Consider the following 22,204-nt stretch of genomic DNA (forward strand, 5'->3'; position numbering starts at 1 on the left):
TAATTTCCCATGTAAATCCCATTCCTGAAGAAGGGCTTATGCCCAAAACGTCGATTCTCCTGTTCCCTGGATGCTGCCTGACCTGCTGCGCTTCTCCAGCAACACATTTTCAGCTCCCAGGTAATTTAACCTTACTAAACAGTTTACCATGCGGAATCTTGCTAAGGACCGTGCAGACAATGTCTACCGTCCTACCTTCATCTGTCTTCTTGGTCACCTCTCCAGAAAACACAATCAAATTTGTGAGACAATATTTCCCTCATTCCTAGCCATGCTAACTATCCATAATTAGTCCTTGCCCTTCCAACTACATGTAAATCTTGTCTCTCAGAATCCCTCTTAACAATCCACCCACCACTGACATTAGGCTCACCAGTCTATAGTTCCCTGGCTTTCCCTTGCACCCTTTCTTAAATAATGGCATGGCATTAGCCACCCTCCAGTTTCTGGCAGTTGATGATACAAACATCTCCTCTAGGGACCCCACAAATTCTTCTCCAGCATCCCACAATACCCTGGGGATTTATTGACCTTTGAGCATTTTAAGGAGCCCATTCTATCCCTATTTTCTGTTCTGCCCTTGATATACCTTTTTGGATCTTTTTGGAGTCTCCTTTACCCTGTCTGCTAAAGCTGTCTCATGTCCCCTCTTTTGCCCTTATGATTTCCGGCTTCAGTGTACTCCTATACCCTCTGTACTCTTCAAGGGATTTACTTGATCCGAGATGCTTATACTTAACATGTGCCTCCTCCTTTTTTTTATTCGACCCTCAATATCTCTAATCATCCAGTGTTCCTTAATCCTGCCAGCCTTGCCCTTTGTACTAGCAGGAACATGCTGTCCCTGAACTTTCAGTATCTTGTTTTTGAAAGCCTCCCACTTGCCAGATGCTCCATTACCTGCAGCCTCCCTCATTCAACTTCTGAAAGTTCCTGTCTAATACCATAAAAAGTGGCCAGAATATTGCCACAATAGTTTAAATCCTCCAAATAACTCCAGCAAATCTCACCACCAGGATATTGGTCCCCCACCAGTTGAGGTGCAACCCATCCCTTTTGTACAGGTCACTTCTGCCCCATGATCCAAAAGTCTAAAGCCCTGTCCCCTGCACTAGCTCTTCAGCCACACATTCATTTGCTCTATCCTCCTATTCATACCCTCACTAGCATGTAGCACTGGGAATAATCCAGCAATTATTACCTTTGAGGTTCTGCATTTTAACCTCCTGCCTAACTCTCTACATTCACTCTGCAGGACCTCATCCCTTTTTCTATTTATGTCATTGGTAACAATGTACACAATGCCCTCCAGGTGTTCACACTCCCTTTTAAGAATTTGCCTCAACTGCTCCAAGACGTCCTTGACCCTAATACTAGGGAGGTAACCACCACCCAAGAGTCTCACTCATGGCCACAGAAACACCTGTCTGCGATCCTAACTAGTGAGTCCCTTTTCACAATTACTCATTTGGATTTTGCCATGCTCTTCTTTACAGTAGAGCCACTCGTTGTGTCTAAGACCTGTCTGTTGTTGCTATTTTCCCCAAAAGGCTATTCTCCCAAGAACAAAGAACAAAGAAAATTACAACACAAGAACAGGCCCTTTGCTGTAATATCCCAACAGTATCCAAACCAGTATACTTGTTTGAAAGGGTAAAAGCCACAGGAGACTCCTCTGCTACCTGGTTACCTCATCTGATAATCACCCATCTTACCTGACTGAACCTATGGTATGCCTACCTCCCTGAAGCTACTATCTCTCTGCCTCCTGTATGCTCCAACAATCCATATGATCTGAGACGAGCTGCAGCCAGACTCAGTTACCCATTCAGATACCTTTTTATATGTTGTAAATGTACCAGCCTCCACCACTTCATCTTGCAGCTCATTCTATTCACGCACCACCCTCTGTGTGAAAAAGTTGCCCATTAGGCCAAGGTTTCCCTTTTATATCTTTCCCCTCTCACCCTAAGCCTATGCCCTCTAGTTCTGGACACCCCCACCCTTTGGAAAAGACATTGTCTATTTATCCTATCTATGCCCCTCATGATTTTATAAACCTCTATAAGCTCACCCTTCAGCCTCCAATGTTCCAGGAAAACAGCCCCAGCCTATTCAGCATCTCCCTATTCCCCATCCTCCAAGCCTGGCAGCATCCTGGTAAATCTTTTGTGAACTTTTTCAAGTTTCACAATATCCTTCCAATAAGGAGACCGGAATTGCACGCAATATTCAGATAGTGGCTTAACCAATGTCCTGTACAGCTGCAACATGACCTCCTATACTCAATGTTCTGACCAATAAAGGAGAGCATACCAAAAGCTTTCTTCACTATCCTATCAACCTGCAACTCCACTTGCAAGAAACTTTGAACCTGCACTCCAAGGTCTCTTTGTTCTGCAACACTCCCCAGGACCTTGCCATTAAGTGTATAAGTCCTGCTCTGATTTGCTTTTCCAAAATGTAGCACCTCGCATTTCTCTAAATTAAACTCAATCTGCCACTCCTCAGCCCATTGACCCATTTGATCAAGATACCATTGTACTCTGAGGTAACCTTTATGGCTGAAATCTCCTGACAAATTTGTTTCTCAATTTCCTGCTGACTATTAGGGGGTCTATAATACAATCTCAATAAGTTGATCATCCCTTTCTTATTTCTCAGTTTCCTGGATGTATTCCCAGGAATATCCTCCATAAGTACAGCAGTATTGCTATCCCTTACAAAAAAACGCCACTCCCCCTCCTCTCTTGCCCCCTTTCTATCCTTCCTGTAGCATGTGTATCCTGGGACATTAAGTTGCCAGACTGTAACTGCTGAGTGTGTGTTTATGTAAATGCCTATCTCAGGAAATATGATTCTTATTTTAAAACTGAATTTAAAATCTGTTAATTACCATATACTGTATTTGTATGAATGCCTGGCTTTGGACACCAGTGGCATCTCCCCCCCAAATTATAAAGTATTTATTTTTCCAACATATTTAAACAAAATTAAAAGATTGCAAAAGTGCTAAGGCATTTCACCTTTGTAAGAACTAAATAATTAATCTTTATGAAGTATCAATTGAATATTCTGATTCTAACTGTAAAATGTCATTATGTGACCTTAAAAAGGTCGTCCAAATAGTAACTGTCACATTGTGTAGGATTTTAAAAACAATGTACAAGAGAATACACCAGTCACACTTCTCTGATTGGCTTAAGTTTACTTAAACCTGAGAATCTGTCACCGTTAACATAAATCCAACCAATCAACTCATTCAATTGTTTGAAAGCAACCAATCTAGAAAATGCCAACTACAAACCAGCCATTTTATCTTCAAAAGACTTGCAAAACAATTACCCTTCCTCTGTTAGATCAATATGTACAATTGAAAGTAATGTTAAAAACTAGTATTGATTTCTGGGCATCTCACTTGATTAGTTTACACTTCAAGATGTTTCCCCTGCATCTCTGAAAGGCACACCCAGGAATTAGAAATTTCCTGTAGGCTTCAGGTGCTGGACATTTCCAGCATCTATTAACATTTTTTTCTCTATGTTTGAGAGACAGAAAGATCTAGATCATGAATTTGTATTGTTTGTGTCAACTAGAGTAGCCAGAATGGGCCATGACAACTTAATTCAAATTTAAAATATGAAAACATGGAAATAAAATCCTAATATGTTTGTCTGTCACTTTCTTTCATAAATAAAATACCAATTGTGTTACTGGTAGCTTTGATAAGGATGTTTTTGTCTGAGTGCTTTCTGGCATATAGTGACGTCTGTGGGTTGGCAATGGCCTAATATTTAATTCCTAATATATCCAATTGATCTGATTTGGTCATATTTCTAATTATGCACTTTTAAAGGTCACATGCTGTTTTACAATGAATGGAACATTGCATTCACAAAGATTAATTATTTAATTCTCACAAAGATGAAGTACAATTGCATTGTTAATAATTTCTAATTTGCAAGAATTTGTTGGAAAAGTGAATATTTAATCATTGATTTGAACACCACAACATTTGCAGCAGCAGGAAATCTTTGGAAAGAGAAAGATTATACTTCATAATATAATTACTATTTTGAAAAAAGAACTGATTGCATCTCAGGTAAATAGTGCTAGATCACTCCACCTATCTATTATGGTGTAAAATGTATTTGTCACTTTGCTGTAAAACCCTGCTCAACCTAATTGGCAATTTGCAGTATCGAGCAAATAAGCTTGCTTTGTCCAGTGTGTAAAACAAACATCTATCTTGAAGAATTTTTACAGTTATAAATTTCCATCACTTCAATTAAACATGATGAGCATGGATACTATCTTCAGTAGTCTGTGTGTTTGGAATTGAATACTGACTGTAGCAGTCACCATAAATTCAGACGTCAACACATTAAAAACCATGCATTTGTTTGCAGCTCATCTTTGCAGAATTTGACTTCCTGTTGGAACCTTTGCTTGTAATGTTTTTGTCAACCATCCACCATTTACGTTCTTATGTCTACATTTATACAGGAGCCTGTTGTATGGCTGAGGCATTTTCTATTAAGAAAAGGCTGAAGGGTAATCATTTAGGAAGTTTTAAGGTTATAATGGTACTTGACAAGTGGAGACATCTATATGTTCACACTGACTGGAGAGATCAAATTAAGGGCCATAAACATAAAATAGCCACAACCATTTCCAGTTGGGCATTCAGGCAAAATGCATTTACCCAGAGTGGTTAGAATGTGGATTAGATGAGGTAAACCGCTTAGTTGCATTTAAAATGAAGTTAAGTAGATACTAGAGGGAGAAATAAATACAATGATATGTTACTAGTGTGAGATCAAGTGGTGGTTTGAACTGCTCACCTGGAACATGAACTGCACCACAGACCATTTGGATCACGTGCATGTCACTGTGCTATAACTTCTGCATTTCCACATAATGGCTACTTATAGTAAAGTATCTCATGATCTAATAATTTTCAGTGCAACATTTTCTTCTCTTTTCATTTGCCAGATAACAATTCTTCATCTCTTTCTCTCTCTTTGTGCTTTCATTTACTAATGAGAACAATGTTCTTGTAATGATTTTGTTTTGCATTCTGCTTCAAACAGCAATACATAAAAAATACAAAATAAATTACAGGAACACTTAAGGAAGGTGGCTGGTCTATTCTACATTATTGTTGTTTGTGAAAGAGAGTTCCAAGCATTCACCATCCAGTTATTTCCTGCAACGTTTTAGTCAAGCTTTTAAATGTTGCTGAGGACACTGTCTTGTAATATTGCTGGGTGCATCTCTGAAGCTGGAACGTCATTGATTGGTGTTCTGACCTTAAGAATGTCACCTTTAATAAAAATAATTAAGGAGATAATTCCAGGTCAGTGACTGTTGCACCATTCTTCCCTCTAACCTCCCCACCACTCCCTCAAGCCCCACTGCCAATATCCTGCAGATTTTAGATCAGAAAGCAGTCCCACCCCAGTTTTTCATCCATGAGAATTTGGTTCATAAAGCCAACATGTGAAAAATTCAGTTTGCTATCACTTTTTAGAAATTAGTGGATATTACCCAAGTGCCATTTGAATTTCCGCATATTGTCTGTGGCAAGCATGCACACTTAGATTACTTACAGTGTGGAAACAGGCCCTTCGGCCCAACAAGTCCACACCGACCCGCCGAAGCGCAACCCACCCATACCCCTACATTTATCCCTTTAACCTAACACTACGGGCAATTTAGCATGGCCAATTCACCTGACCTGCACATCTTTGTGACTGTGGGAGGAAACCGGAGCACCCAGAGGAAACCCACGCAGACACGGGGAGAATGTGCAAACTCCACACAGTCAGTCGCCTGAGTCAGGAATTGAACCCGGGTCTCTGGCGCTGTGAGGCAGCAGTGCTGACCACTGTGCCACCGTGCCGCCCACACTTATGGACCAAAGTACACAACGCTAGCACACTATGATGTCATGTGTAATGCAGCTGTTATACCAGTAACACCACTTTGAAACATAACAGCCCGGTCAACCCTTCTCATACCTTCACACAATAGATTGGGGCAATTGCTGAGGCAAATGTTAATTATTGAATTTGAGAATGATTTTAACAGCCTTGTCCACTTGTGAAATGATTGAACTTTTTATGGCACTGCGTCCATGACTCAATTTTCAGCATTAGACTTTGAGGCTTTGTTTGTCCATTAACCTTTGGGCATACCTAGAGGATTTGTTCCCCTCCCAAGTTGTGGATATAAGATAGCACCCTTCCTTTCCACCTTCTCCACCATGATCTCAAGTTAAATCTATACCATAAGATTTCAGTGTAAAAATACTTAGTAAAACAACAAACACTCAAAATAAGTGGTTTCATTTTAAATTGCAAGGCAAAATTATTTTGTTTCTAGCTGGAGATTCAGCCAAAGAGAGGCATGTATAAAAATATCCGTCAAAAGGAAAACACAGTTTCAGCAATAACATCTCATTCAAAAAACAACCTTCAATAGTGTTGCCTTCCCCTAGGTTGATACGACATTACAGTACTGAGTTCATTCTGAAGGCCTCAGCGTCGGGTGTAAACCCAGAAAACTTTAACACACCAGCAAAAGTGCTATCTCTGAACCACTCAACAACCTTGGTGAGATCTTACGTATGTTGTATGTATGTGCTTAAGAGCCAAACAGGAGGGATATACAGTTAACAGAAGGGAAACCATCATTAAAATGTTAACTTCTGGTCACAACCTCAGTATAAGTGGATTAAATATTTTCTTAAAATTGAGGTTACAAGCCTTGTAAAAACTGATCTAATGCTTCCAGAAAATGAGCTGTGTAAAATATGGTGACTACTTCCATGGTCCTCATGAAACAAATTTACAACATACAACTTCATTTAAGATTTGTTTATGAACACTCTCCTACAGAAATTAAACTCAGCAAATGCAAGTTTAAAACAAATAAGGTCATTAACATTTTTAATATTTTGAAAAGACAATTATCTAGACAGTACACGGTTCTGAATTTCCAGCATGCAGTGTCACAGTTACATGGATGAAAAGATGTATCATATTGACTCTATTTCACACAAGTAATAATGGCAGAATATTGTCATAACTTGAAAATCCAGATCTAGAAAATGTATGGGAAAAAATGGAAATCAGAAACACATAAGTAATAATTTGAGAGAATAAAACAGGGATTTTTTTTCTTCACAGCAAATAGCAGAAACCTAAATTGTTCTACCATTATCTGACTTACTTGTCAACATTAGTCATTAAGTTGGCTACAGCAGTAGTTCTATAGGTTTTGTTTCTTCAGAAAGCTAGTCTAAATACACCTACAAATAGTTTATGGTGTGTGGGTGTTACTGATTTATTGCCCAACCTGAAATGCGCAGAGATCTGTTAACAGACAACCATATTGTTGTAGATCAGGAGTCACATGTTGACCATACCAGGTAAGAACGCCAGACTTCCTTCCTTTAATGAAGCAGATGGGAATTTTTTTCATGTGATTTTACAGTGATTAGTCACATTGTGGCCACTGGGCTAATTTTTTTTTGTTGAGACATTTATTGAATTCAAATTTTACCATCTACCATAATGAAACTTGAATTCACATCCCCAGAACATTGAGCTTGATTCTAGAAAATTGTGTGAAGTACAGATCATTGTTATATAATTATTAGAGCATAATAGTTAATTTTACTCAGAAATTAAAAATGGAAATTTAACCAAAAAACAGTTCTTCATCTTTGTATTTTGACTATTAAGGTGCTCAATTCATCATGACCATTTTGAAAATAATAATTCTAAGTGTCCTTACATTGGAATGACTAAACAAAACACATTTTATGGTTTACTGATACTACACAAAAACTAAATATACAGATTAACACCTGTATGAAATCATGACTTTCCAATGTCTAACACTTCTACTCAGTACAACATATTGTTCTATACTAAAAATTATTTTGTTACAAACATAGGAACAGTAGGCCATTCAGCCCATTGATCCTGCCCCTCTATTCAATAAAATCATTGGTTGTCCAAACACTTCAATGTCCTGTAACCATCCCATTCCCATAACCCTGGATCACAGTGGTATTAATAATTATCATGGTAATCAGAAATCTATCAATCCCAAACTCAAAGCTACTCTAAGGCTGAGCTTCCATAGCCTTTTGTGACAGAAAATTCTAAAGAAACATAACTCTGAGTAAAACATGTTCTCCTCATCTTGGACCAAGTGACATCCCCTTTATTTTTAAATTCTGCCCCTTGGTTCTTGACTCTCCAACTAAAAGAAACATTCTACTGACATCTGCCCTATCACTTTAAATATTCTGTAAGTTTCAATGAAATCACCTCAAATACTTCAAAACTCCAGAGAATATAGGCCTAGTGTCTTGAATCTTTCTTTGTAGAACAGACCTGCCAACCCAAGAAGAAGCCTGCTAAATCTTTATTGCACTTCTTCCATGTCAATCTTTCCTGAGATAAGGAAACTATAACTGCACAAATACTCCAGATGTGGCCTAACCAATATAATCGAGAAAAGACCTCTGTGCTCATGTGCTCAAATCCTCATTCAATAAAGGGTAACATTCCATTAGCCTTATTAGCCTGCTTATTAGCCTTCAGTGACACATCAACAAGGACACCTAGGTTCTATTGTACGTCTACTTTCCAACCTACTACTATTTAAGAAATAATCTGCACATCCTTTCCTCATACCAAAGTAGATAACTTCACAATATTCCACATTATATTCCCTCTGCCACGTTCTTGCCCATTCTCTAAGCCTGTCCAATTCTCCTGAAGCTGCTTTACATCTTCATTACAACACACATTGCCACTTAGCTTTGCACCATCCAAAAATTTGAAAATATTACATTTGGTCCGCACCTCAAAATTATTGATCGTACGGTGAACAGCTCACAACAGCTCAAGTACCGATATCTTGCAATATCCACTAATTACAGTCTGCAAAAAACAAAAAAGACCCAATGATTCCTATTGTCTGTTCTCTGTCTGTTGGTCAATCATTAATTCATGCCAGGACATCACTTACTATCCCAAATGCTTTAATTCTTCTAACGAGCTTATTGAGTGGGATTTTATCAAACCATTCTAAAAATCAACACTAATCGGTTCCTTTCTAAAGAAAGGAATTAAACTGGGGACAAAATGAGAATCATAAATTATGCAAGCAATTTTTCATAAATGGAATATAAGGAATACTACCAAGATGCTAAGAAACTCTAGCAATTGGCACTTAAGATAATAATGGTCTTACAAAATTAACAAGATTACTCACCTGCATGCAAGGGAGCAAAAACTGTAAGCTATAAAAATGACCTATAACGCCTATGAAAACTATCACACACGAGTGTAATATTTAGGGCAAATGTGACTTCAAAATCAATACAATTGTTAACTGCTTAAAAACCATGTCTCCTTAAACAAAACTTAACAACCTGATTGGCTTTCCCTGTTTTTCTTCAAAGGTTGACATTTTCTTTCAATAAAAATAACTGTTAAAAATGTTGGCCTTTCAACAAAAATAACTATTAAAAATGTTGGCATACTGCCAAAATGGCATGCGGTCTTTTTCCAAGAAATAGTGACACAATATTTTATCGATGATAACAATTCCTTACGTAAGACTGCTGAACACCAGATAAAACTATGTATGTCAAAACTTATTGTGAGTTGCTTTTAACTGGGCGTACTTTAAAGCTTGCTGTGATAAACTGTTTTCATCATTGACTTAAATGTAAAATCCACATGTAGCATTTTACTCACAAGTTTTTAAAAATAAACTCATCGCATTATTGCTGTGGAGATCAGTCTTTTATTTTTGCAACATACACAATTCATCTTTCTTTATACTCATTCTCTAATGTATTAGTTTGTTTGAAATAATAAATTTTAATAGACATTTTCTCAAAAAGATTTAATGATTTGCCGATTAGCCAAGTGAACTTTATAAATACATTTGAATCAATCAAAACACACTGTTACTTGGCGCTTAGCCACAAGAATTATATAGAAAATATTTCACAAACAGCAATACATCATTTAATAAATGTCACAGTTCTGTAAATTACAAATCTTATATATGTGTTATGAACATGATTATGTATCAAGATGGTTAAGTACTGAACCAGATGTTCAGTTTAACTCACATCATACCAAGCTGGACTGTATTCAATAAATCTGGTAAATTGAGGGCTATAGTAAGTAGAGGCCTTATAACACAGCGGGTGGCACCTTGCCTACAGGCCAGAAGCTCCAGTTCAGAAACCACCTTTGGACTTGATGGCCAAGGACACTGTGTTCAAAATACAACCAAACAGGTTGAAAATCAACAAGCACATCCTTCCAACACATGCCAAAAGCAGCCAGTAAGAATGGAAAAGATTCCTTGTCATGATGTAATGAACACTGGAGTTTCGACCATCATGATATTTAGTTCCAGAGTACAAACAATTAAGAATACAAAATAAAAACCAAAAGAACTATGGATGCTGTGAATCAGAAACAAAAACAGAAGTTGCTGGAAAATCTCAGCAGTTCTGGCAGCATCTGTGAACAGAAATCAAAATTAACATTTCAGATCCGGTTCTGAAGAAAAGTCACTGGACCCACAACGTTAACTTTGATTTCTCTGCACAGATGCTGCCAGGCTGGCTGAGCTTTTCCAGCAACTTCTGTTTTTGTTTGTAATTAAGAATGCACTTTGCTGCAGCAACTCAGACTCTCAGCAATACATCTTTCCAAAGTTGTTCATGTTCAAGAGCAAGTAATTGCCACATAAAGAATACAACATTAATTCAAAAGATTCTGCGCCTTAGGGGTCAATATTTATATTACTTGAAGGCAAAGAGAAAACTTATCTTTAAAAAAACTTCAATATCGTTCAATATTTTTTTTTAAGAACACTCAATACAAAACTGATGCAATTCAAAAAAAAGTGGCTTCAAATAGCAGTTAGATGACAAGCTGAGTGAACTTGATTTGTATGAAGGTCTTTTCTCATCTTGACTTGGCCATAACTCCTAGAAATTGTGGACAGTGAAACTCTGCATCGATTTGTAAAATGGATTGTAACTTTTGCAATATGCACAATTAAACATAAAAATATAGACATTGTTGAATTATGCTCCTACATATTTAAGCTGTTACAATCTTTATAAAGCAATAATTACAGAGTCAGTGAATGACATGAACTTAGTCTCTTTATATCACGTCCTAGCTGTAAAATCTACTGAAAATTTTCATCCTTGTTGAAGGAGATTTTAACAGTGAACCAAGTCATAATAATTAAGTGCTGTTACTCCTTGAAGAACTATTTTTGTAGCATTTAGATCATTTAACCATTTATTTTAAAATAATACTTTTAGTGATTATATTGCAGCTTTTAGCATAATTCTATGTCCATGTCTAATCCAATTTAAATTCTGCTTTGCAGTCTAGCTAGTTGATTATTCTGATTAATGCTAGATGGAGACAGAAATCAATCACACTGTAATTAGGGAACTCAAGTTACTGCAATGTCAACATTTTAGTGATCACTTTTTTTTAGGTTAGCAGTGATTGCCATCCCTTTGCTGCAGATCAAAAATCCACTAGGTTCTTATAAAGGTCATTGTTGACCGCAGTCATTTTGGCTTCAACCACAATAACTAACATATCAATTTTCACCTCCCCCAATTACATGGCACAGAGTATATCACACAGAATCAGGCCATATGGCCGAACAAATCCATGCCAATGTTCATATTCAATATTTGAGACTCATTACGAAGACCACTGTGATTAGTGGAGAAATAATTAATCAGTTTCACACAGGTCAGAAAAGTTACTCATTGGATCTCTGTTTCACTGACCTCAAGTTAGGCAATAATGGAGGTCCAGATTGGGGTTGATACAGGTGGTTGCAGTTGATTTCAGCATTTCTGCCTAAATGACTAAGAAATGAATCAGTTGCTTCTCATGGTTCCCCAGTTCCTCCTGCATGTAAGTTAGGGTAAACCAACGAGGCCAAGATAACTGCACCAGTTAAATAACTTGCTAATGTTCAGGGTTGAACATTTGTTCAAGGGTCCCAAATCTGTCAGAGTGGGGATCTGGAACCCATAAATGTCAGGTGGGACCCAAAGAGCAAATTTTGAGAAGGCGATCAATTAGACGGTAGCCTCAAGAAGAAAGTTAAGACCAGTCAATGTTGCCAGACTATCATTATGAAAATAAAGCACCTGTACTGGGCAGCCTGCATGCCTCTAATGGGGTTGGGGTTAAATTCAATGAGGGCCACCCCAAACTGTTGCCAGAGGTCATGGCAGGGGCTTGCCTGCACAGATAGGATCTGACAAATGTTCTACCGTGAGGAAATTTAATTGGCAATCTGCTACTAATGAGCAGTTAGCCATCACCTCCCTAGGCAAACTTCAAAGAAATCTTTCCAAAGGCAGAAGATAAAAATTATGAGCTTACTTGCCTCTGGTCACACCTCCAAATTCTACTATAAATACAGCTCTCAACGCTTAAACTTAAAAAATAGCTAATCGTCACTTTGCTGAGACAATATCGGCTTGCTACCTCCAAAGAACCATTTCATGCCATTAACTCTTGCTGATTTTGGTTATATCTTTAACAGGTCAGTATCACCACAAATGAAAACACCAAAACACCAATTAAAACATTCATAAAAACGGTTATTTCTGCAAAAATTTGTTTTACATATTTAAAGGTAACTAATTCACTTGCATCTATGAATGGATCCAGGTTATAAGAAATAAAAATATAAGGTGTGCTTAAAGAAAATGCCTCTGATTGAAGAATTTATTACCAAGCTTGAATTTAGGCAATCCAACATAAGAAGTGAAAAAGAACAATATCGTTCAGCAGGTTCACGCTTGTAAGCAGCATAAACCAACCAAAGTACTTGCGAAATTCAAAGCTAACAATTTACTGTTGACAATAATAGTGATAAAAAAACTGTCAGTTTAACATTGGTATAAGTAAATCATTTTTATATGTATTTAGTCATTTCTTGCCTTGGGTCAGCATGCTTAAGTTTTGATTGCTTCCATGATAAGTGAAGAAGTGTCAAAAAGATGAAGACTATTAGCATAAACTGAACTGCATTTTAACATCTTCGGAAGAAGTGTTATTTCTTAAACCCTCAAGCTAACAGGGTGCGTGCCTGTTTTTCTAATGTTCATTTTTTATAAGAGTTTGTTTTTGTTTATGCAATGCACATCAATTTAACCCAATCAGATATGATGTAGCACAAAACAGACAGCTCAACAAAAAAAGGTAATTGCCAGCAACCAGTAAGTTATTTAGATAAAATGAAATTTCAGTTCATAATTCACAACTTCATTGCTCACCATTATGATCAAGCATGTATTAAAGTGTATTTATAATTGCACTAAGATGTTTCTTTTCAATATTGCTATCAATGTGATATTAATAACAAAAATGTATAATACATATAATTTAGACAGACCTACCAATAAAATATACTAATCTTTTATCCACAGCACTATTAAAATGTTTAAAAACTTTGGAAGCTGAAATAGGAGGAGCAGACTACTCAGCCTGTTCAGCCTTAAAAAAAACTTCAACTTTGAGACTACGCTGTTTCTGATTAATTTTAAAAAGTCAAGAAAACAGAATTAGGAAATATTAAACAAACTCTGCTCAATGTATGGTGATGATTAATAAATTCTTCAATTAAACTGAATGGCAAATCGATAATGGAATAAAAGGTCTAAATGCTGCTTTGTAATTGCAAATACCTCCACAGAAACGCACATCTATGTCCCTAATCTCTGTCAATGAGGCACTTCTAGCCTTTGCGAGGCGGGGTTCATCCTTCCATGGCATCTCAAGATCAAATTCTGCATCATCCTTTTCTTCTTTTGCAATCATTGATTTTGCCTTAATTCTCAGTTTGTGAGGAAGGGCAGAACTATTTGCTTTGGGCGTTGTAGAGCATTTATATCTGCAACTACCGACAGGAGAAAAATGATGCATTTTAGGTACCTGTTGCTCGTCTTCCGCATCATCTTCTGACTCTCTTTTACTGTTTTTAGGGTCTGCCTCTGTTGGATTTGAGGAAGTATTTGAAGGTCTGTGATAGGGATATGCTTCATTGAATGTATGAGAGTATCTGGAATATATTAATTGATTCAAAGACGAATTATGTACTATGGACTCATCCGTAGAAAGATCTACAGAGTTTTGCTCCTGCACTCTAACCGAAGCAGGGCTACTGCACTTCATATGAAGTGGGCTAATTCCTGTAAGTTGTGAACTGGAATCAACAGGATTGACAGACACATTTTCTGAGGTATATGTTGTGTGACTATGGCAACAGCTATCCCTCAGAAATGGGCTGTCCAATTCCAGAAAGTGAGAGTCCATCTCTATCGCTCTGTGCCTTGCGAAGTATTTCTGCATGCAGCCTTGCAGGATCTGGGCTTCCTGGGCGTAGGCTGCGGAGCTGATGAGGCCGTACCTCATCTTCAAGGTGAGTAGCTCGGCCCGGAGGCAGGCGTTCTCCTCGTTGAGGGCCAGCATTTTGCTTTCCAGCACAAGGTCATTGAAGCGTCGCTTCTCGCGCGATCGTTTGGCCGCCTCGTTGTTTTTCCGCCGCTTTTCCCAGTAAGAGGCGTCCTTTTTCTCCTCGGGCATGAACTCTCTCTTCCTGCGGGCACTGTATTTGCCCCTTAAGTTGCCGCTTTTCAAAGGCCGCGGCTCTAGGTCCGCGATGGCGTCGAATGTGGACAACATGGCCCTGGCTGGGCGGATGAGGCCTCTGCAGCGAGGGATTGGGACGGGGGACTTACTCTGTCTTTAAGACTGCTTTCTCTTGCTTTTTTTTATTCTTTAGCTTTCACAACAGGTAACTCAGCGGTGGCTGGAGAGCCGACGGCGACTCCTAATCCATCCAGAGACTGCAGGGTTGACAAGTCCAATGGACAGCCTCTACCTCACCAACATGGCGCCGCGGGCCCCCTCAGCCTCCAACCGCTACTGCACATGCGCGGCTGCTGACCACTCCACGTTGCAACACCTCCCTCTTCACAACTCTGTTCCAAGTTTGTTGCAGTACCCGAATTACAGTTTAGGACATCTGCGAAAACCACATTAAAAAATTGTTATAATCGTGCACCAGAGTTAACAAAAGAAGGAAGATCATTTCTGCCAGTAATACCTGTAATGTGGCGAAAGATGCGATTTTGCAACCAATATTAGTGTTTGCAGATGGAATAAATTGAGGGTGGGGTTAATTCCATACAGCCAAGACTGGAATATTTGTTGACACTATACCCACCCCTATCAATATATTTCAATCACCGTTATAAAAACAATATCTAATAACTAGCAAAGAGCTCCCACTTTGGTTGCAGAGATCTCTCAACATCCGTAGTACTGCACCTAAGAGTTTCACAGGCAAGGTATCAGATGTGGGCTGTTGGTGCCCTCCGCGGAAGCATTTTTTTTGGCTGTTTGTTACCTAATATTTTTTGATGAGAGATTAGATTTGCTTCTTGAACGCCTAACTGTTAAAGTACTCACAGCACTAAAAGATTTGCAATATTACAGAACTTTTCTTTCATCAGTACCGGCGATTTGATCTTTCTCAAATTTCCCCTCTGTATTCCATTTTTGTTTCTGTTCACTAGAATTTCCGCTTTAAACACTGTCCACTCTCCTTTTTACCCCCAGCATCTTTTCCACTTTTGAACGGTTTATTTCTATTCCACATTCCTCCCATGTCAATTTCTCTTCTCGCATTTGTTTATCTCACTACTTTAAGGCAACTAATTCTAATGGATGAAAACTGCAGATAATGCAGTGCTAATACGTATAGTAGGTTCAAAGGGAAGATTACAGTAAACCAAAAAAAAACTGTTCTTGAGATACGAACGGCGTAATAAAAGCACCAGTAGATTCGACTATCTTCAAACATGTTTTATTCACCTGAATACTTCAAGTCTTCCTCTTTTGTTTCCCGCTCGTATATAAAAGAGCCGACATATTTTGAGATAACAGAAATAGACTGCTCGGCTCGGAAGAACCGAGCGAAAATGTTCAAGAATTTTACATTAACCACGATGAGTCCAACACTTAGTGTGCCACCTCCATGTCTAGACTTTTTCAAAGAAACTGAAACAGTCAAATAAACACCCACGTGCCATCTCTACACAGAATAGATTCTGACAACAAAAGTGAGATCGCATTTCTAAGAACAAAAGGGCTTAAAAGTGTGCAAGGACGGAGAATGCTTCTTTTCTGATTTTGACAGGAGTAATTTAACACTGAGTTTTAGTTCGAGAGAAAGGTACTTTCAAATTTTGACAGTTTAGTTTTCTCGATCATTTGCTAAGCATCAGAATGTTTTTAAACAGAGCTTGGGCACTCCAGTATTGATACCACTATCAGATTGAAGACAGTTTAAAAAATGAACCCAAACGTTGTTGCTAGAACAGTTTACGATATGTATTTATTGTCTAACTTTGTACATATTTAGAAAACTAGTTAGTTAACCCTGAAAATGTAGTCACTCTACATAGACATATTAAACTATTTTGTGTGCATGATTTGTCCATAAAATATACCTTAAAAAAGGAAGAAACACTTCACTAAAACAGTACATAGCTAATGTTATTTTCTGGAGAAATGGACATATAATATAAACTGTTTCCACATGCAAACCAAAGAGTTCTAATCTGCATATGACAACTTTGAGATTTAAACAGTGACTGTCATGAAATTGAAAATTGGTACTGCTTAAAAACATTAATGTTAAAGTTCAGTTGAATCTGTTATTAAACTATAGTTTTATCATATAAATAGTACATTTGAAGCAATTTCAGTTACATTTACTCAATAATGTTTCCCAAAATGCATTATCTTAGGGTCTCCTGTGTATCCAAAGTTATACAAATATAAAAGACAGAATGCAGTGTTTGTCTACATGGATGGGGTAGGTATCTCGGTTTTCAACGATTTGTTTAAAATAATTTGAAATGTACATTTTTGTGCTCCATTTTACATAAAATGGCAATGACACTGAGAACGTTACCGTTCTCTAAACACCATTTGAAGCTGATTTTGGTTGACCTGAGGAACAGAATGATTTTTATAAACAGCTAGATTGCAGAAAATGTAGGAAAGCAATTGTGAAAATACTCCTGTACAGTGAGTTTTCACAAAGGGAATTTCATTAGCACATTCTTTGAGGCAAGTAAAATTAATTGTGACTGCATCCTGTCAGACAAAATAAGATCAATAGTGTTTCAAATCACAGTACAAAAATAGTCCATTGGATGACAAATCTGTGTTTATTTTCTCCCATTCTTCTGCTAGCAACTCGAGCCTTTTGTGAAACAACTACGTAATTCTATCAGCAAAAATAACACTACCCCATTTCTGTGTAGTGTTCTTTTCTACACTTGGTTGCATTTTTACAATTGTGTCCAAATTTTAGCCTACAACTCTTTAGCCTCTTTCCAACTTCTCCCTTTAGAACATAGTTTGATTTGTAATTGATTTCCTATGGTACAAATAGTGTAATATAATTTTGAAATGAAGACGGTTGAAAATGTAGCCAAATAGATTGAGACACCTTTAGAAGCAATTTCCCCATCATAGCAGTCCTGCAATATTACAAATGATGAGGATTGGAGTTTTAAAAGACTCCAAGTGACTAAAAGTAAGATTTCTGAACCTTCTGAAAGTATTCAGATTTCTAAAATTATTCTCAAATACTTAAATACATCTAATTTTTGGACATCAGTGAGCAAGCATTTTTCCCTATGTGCTTACTCTGTTAGCCTTCTCTAATGAATGCATGACACAGCCATAGTACTGATCTTAAACGACTGTAGAAGTAAATGGCAAGTAATCTCAAAACTGTTAATGGTAAAATTAACCTTAGATATTAAGAGGCAAGCTCACTCAATGTGTTGAGAGTAAGGCCTAGAAACAATCTTCAATTTTCTGATTATGAATGGTGACATTTTGCTAGGTTTGTTGAATGTTGCTTTTTTTATGCCAACCTTTCAGTTCCATACCTTTAGTAATTATTTATACTCTGTTTCGGGCATGTTAGATATCCCGTTATGGTAAGTTTACAATAATGCAATGTGGATCTTAAAGTGTACACCACATTATGCCATAAGACCATTATGTAACATCCAAGCTATGTAATTAAACAGATCAGCTATCAAATAAAAGGAAATGAAATTCCATAATTTATTTCATATTTACATATAAATTACTAGGTTCAATTCTATTTCTCTATTATTATACTTCAAGATATTGTTTAAATATGCATATACTGTGTCTAAGTTGAAAATGTGTTGCTGGAAAAGCGCAACAGGTCGGGCAGCATCCAAGGAGCAGGAGAATCGACGTTTCTTCTTCAGGCTCGTCCTTCTTCAGGCTCATGCCCGAAACGTCGATTCTCCTTTTCCTTGGATGCTGCCTGACCTGCTGTGCTTTTCCAGCAACACATTTTCAGCTCTGATCTCCAGTATCTGCAGTCCTCACTTTCTCCTAGAAGATATACTGTGTCTATAACATACTAAATATATGGCCCTTCTGCCATCTTGAAACACATTAATTTGCCATTCCTATTTTACAATTTACAAAATTTGTTATTGCAAATTTTATATCAATATTAAATCATCATGTGCACAGTAATCAGAACTTGCCTAAAACATATGAACATCTTGGAGATCTTGTGATTGTTTAGGTCTTTAGAAATAGGAGAGTGGGAGTAAATTAAATCAGTTAGGTGTTTACATTATTAATATATGAATCTGAGTGGATTTTCAGTTTTGTAATGCAGTGCCATTCTTTCAAAAGCAAATATATATGCTCAGGCAACATTTCCAACGTTTGCTGCAGAAGACAAGACCTGACGCTAGTGGGCGGGTCATCATCCTACGCTATCAAAATTTGCATGGCACTTTCACAAGTGTACAGCGTACAGTAGTGGAAAATCTAGCCTACGAGTTTCTTTTTTTTTCCACGAAACTTAAGCTACCATGTACGCAATGATTCTTCCATGATAAGAATCCCTGATGATTCACCATCTATAAATTCGCATTATCTATGTTTAAAGATAGCAAGGCTGGTCAGGTGACCAAACTCGAATTAGGAAGCGATTGTTTTTCGCAAATTTGCCTTGTTTTATAAACACATTTTATTATTTACTTAAGTACATAATTAACCTTCCCTAGTTCCATCACTTGACAGGGAATTGCACCGTAATCTAAGAGTTTGCTTGTTTTTGAATTATGAGTTATCACAAGGTGGCTCAGACGACCAGCGATTTGCTTACCGTCGTGCAGGATTTGGCGTTGCACACCGCCAGACGGATCAGCCAGGTTTGATTTTTCACTTCTAATGATCTCAGAGGGGTAGAAGAATTCTATCGTTGACCACAGGTGGTCCACGCTGATTGTTAATATAATCATTTTTCATGAGTACTTAGAGGTGCCCACTGGAAATGTTCTTGTACGCACAGTGAAAACGGATGGTGTTGGGGAGGGGCGGAGGGGTATGTGGTCAGGCATAGAGTGGGGTGTCACCTATGTTTAGGTAGCTTGTCATCTGTGCATGCAGGGAATATTTACTACTTTATCTGAAATAATCAATTATTATTTTTAAGGGAGAAGGCCTGGGGAAAACTGGGCACTAAATACATTCATGGGGCATAGGATAGGAACAAAGTGTATTTAAACTGCCTTTATTTGGACACTCAGAGCTACCAACAATTTGGAAAGAGTGACTGAGATACTAACAGATTTCTCATTTTGACATAAAACTTAAGCTTAGATCTTAAGTTTTTCCTTTTCATTTATAGACAATAGTTAATGTTAAGGTAACTCGAGTATGATGATTTGAAGGCATCTAGATGACAAAACTCTTAACATAAAACAAACTATTTTAGATTATTTCTGAACCTGTTGTAATATAACGAAATATGGATGAAAGCGAAGGGTTGCAATTTTTGCCCTAGCGGGTATTTTCTTGAGGTTGTGAGCATTACACAAGATTAAAATCCAATGACACAAACATTAGGCAATGCTTATCTTAAATGTGTATATTGTGGTAGTAAGGAGTCATGCATGAGGTTTCTGTTTCAGTAAGAAGTGCTATTTTGTCAGTGAATAGAAGCTTAAACTGTGTGATTCCATCCATATTCTCCACCAATTTACACACCGTCTCATTAGCTTCACTTTCATGTATTAAAAACAATTTTACAGGCTGTTGTGCACTGTTAGCGCCAAGATAACAAAACATCTCGCTGTAAACTTCCCCACAGCAGTAATGATAATTCCAGTTGTAATATCTGGAACATACAACTGACCCATAACCAAGATTATTAAAAAAAATCTGGATAGAATATTGATTGTACAGGGGCCAGCAAATCTCCAAGACAACCTATTAGATGACAGATGTCTTAATTTACGCCTTTTGGGTTTAATATCTACTGTTGTCCAAACCTTGCTGATTTTAAAGGCCTTATTTTTTGATGACAATAGCGTTGTGTTTTTTTAAAATTCACTTCTTCGAGGCGTTTAGGTCAAGTGGATATTCATCCACCAGTCACGCCTGTATGTGAGGGTCTGATCTCCAAGTTTTTGAATTCTAAGTTATAGCTGTACTTTATTTATACGCTGTCGGTAGTGGCATTCTGTGTTTTCCCAACTATGTTTGCAAGGATAGTTAGCTTTCACAACTTCGCCTAGCGTTAAATGAGGCCATTAGCTCTTTGAAAACCTTATTCAATTCTTCCCGCTCTTCCCCTCCCCAAATCCTACATTGTCATTTTCAAATATGTATCTAATTTTCTAAAAACGTTCCTCTTGAATCTGTTTCTACCGCTCTTTCAGACAGTGCATTCCAGATTGTAACACCAGAAGTTGGACAAAGTGGGCCTATTTGATTATATCTTTATACATTTTGAGTAACCTTTTAAATCCAAGTTTCGAGGCAAGGGAGCGGTCAATACTTTTAGTAGGTAAAAGTTGAGTACTGGAAGCAATACCTAATCCCAATTTATCGTGTAAATATTCTATTGCTGTTACCCGTTCCCTGTTCTTGCATCCATTTCGGAATGGTGCAGTGTTGTAATTGGCGAAGATGTTTATAAACTGTTCCGGTACTGTCACATATGAGTGCAAAGCAAGTTAGCAATGATATGGCAGCATTGACAAAAGAGTCCTCATTACCATAGCACACTGTTCATTAATATTTTGCACCAGCATTGCATAAAAGACTGGCAATGTTCATTAATATGAAGAAATGCTGAAACAATACAGAAAAGTGATGAGCTTTGTTGCAAGCTAAACAAGTAATTCAAATACTCACCGCAAATATCTCTTTGCTGGGCCTCTTTTCAGTATGTAACTGACTATCTGAATGTATCCGTGCCCGGTCTCCCGAGAACGGAGGGAAATCTGAGGTACAGTCTGTATAGATATGCGTGTTAATGGGTCAACCTGTTTTTGCATAACAAACGTGTAAAAAGGAAAGGGCATGCCGTATTTACGTAACAGCGGCTTACAGCGCAGTTACCATATATCAGTCTTAACTCCGGGGAGTGAATCACGAATATAATTAATCCTGGCCACAAGAGGGCAAGGTGAATTTGGTTTAAATTCGGAATAGTTTTAACCGATCCGCTGATTCGTATAATGGTTTGAAAGCCAGCACAGGAAGAGAAAAGCAATAAATGAAACTCGTCTTTGATATTCTCAGAATTAAAATAAAGTTAACGTAGTTAACAGCTGCAATTCCGGTCAATGATGACTTTTCAAGTCTTTCCTGATAAGAGTGGAACGATCACAGTCTGTAAACCTACCTATTTAGGGAATTTCAATTCAGTTCAGTGAGAGTACAAAGAAAGCCTCACTATTGATGGTTATGGAAGAATCAGATTGCTATAAAAACCATGACAATAAAACTTTTTTAAAATGCGAATGCTGGAAATCTGAAACAAAAGCAGAAGCTGCTGGAGAAACCCAACAAGTTTGGCAGCATCTGTAGAGAGAACGAAGAGAACTTTTAGAGTACAGTGACCAAGGTGTCATAACTCGAAACTGTTTTCCCTGCACAGAAGTTTTAAAAAGAAACCCACGCTGCAATAAGGGTGATCTACGATTTAACTCCATTGTTACATCACAATA

At 37.6% G+C, this 22,204-nt stretch overlaps 1 protein-coding gene across 3 annotated transcripts; it reads right to left on the reverse strand.

Moving 5' to 3' along the window:
- Window positions 1-6,897: 6,897 nt before the first annotated feature.
- On the reverse strand, window positions 6,898-22,038 carry LOC122565298 (nuclear factor interleukin-3-regulated protein-like). Of its 3 annotated transcripts, none has more exons than XM_087976068.1 (2): window positions 21,387-22,038; window positions 6,898-15,129 (listed from the first exon to the last, which is right to left on the reverse strand). In XM_087976068.1, the coding sequence occupies exon 2, from the start codon at window positions 14,784-14,786 to the stop codon at window positions 13,725-13,727; it is 1,062 nt and encodes a 353-aa protein (XP_087832194.1). In that variant the 5' UTR covers window positions 14,787-15,129; window positions 21,387-22,038; the 3' UTR covers window positions 6,898-13,724. The 3 variants fall into 3 exon arrangements, with proteins under 3 accessions (XP_087832194.1, XP_087832196.1, XP_087832197.1); XM_087976070.1 differs by lacking the exon at window positions 21,387-22,038 and adding an exon at window positions 19,351-19,470; XM_087976071.1 differs by lacking the exon at window positions 21,387-22,038 and adding an exon at window positions 15,981-16,109.
- Between the last annotated feature and the right edge of the window lie 166 nt (window positions 22,039-22,204).

Source organism: Chiloscyllium plagiosum, unplaced genomic scaffold (assembly GCF_037043375.1).
Source record: "Chiloscyllium plagiosum isolate Xiang-an unplaced genomic scaffold, Cpla_swu_hap1 HiC_scaffold_28, whole genome shotgun sequence".
Classification (NCBI taxonomy): domain Eukaryota; kingdom Metazoa; phylum Chordata; class Chondrichthyes; order Orectolobiformes; family Hemiscylliidae; genus Chiloscyllium; species Chiloscyllium plagiosum.

Excerpts from the sequence above, each read along its gene's own strand:
- LOC122565298 (XM_087976068.1), bottom strand. The coding sequence starts at position 14,786 with ATGTTGTCCACATTCGACGCCATCGCGGACCTAGAGCCGCGGCCTTTG.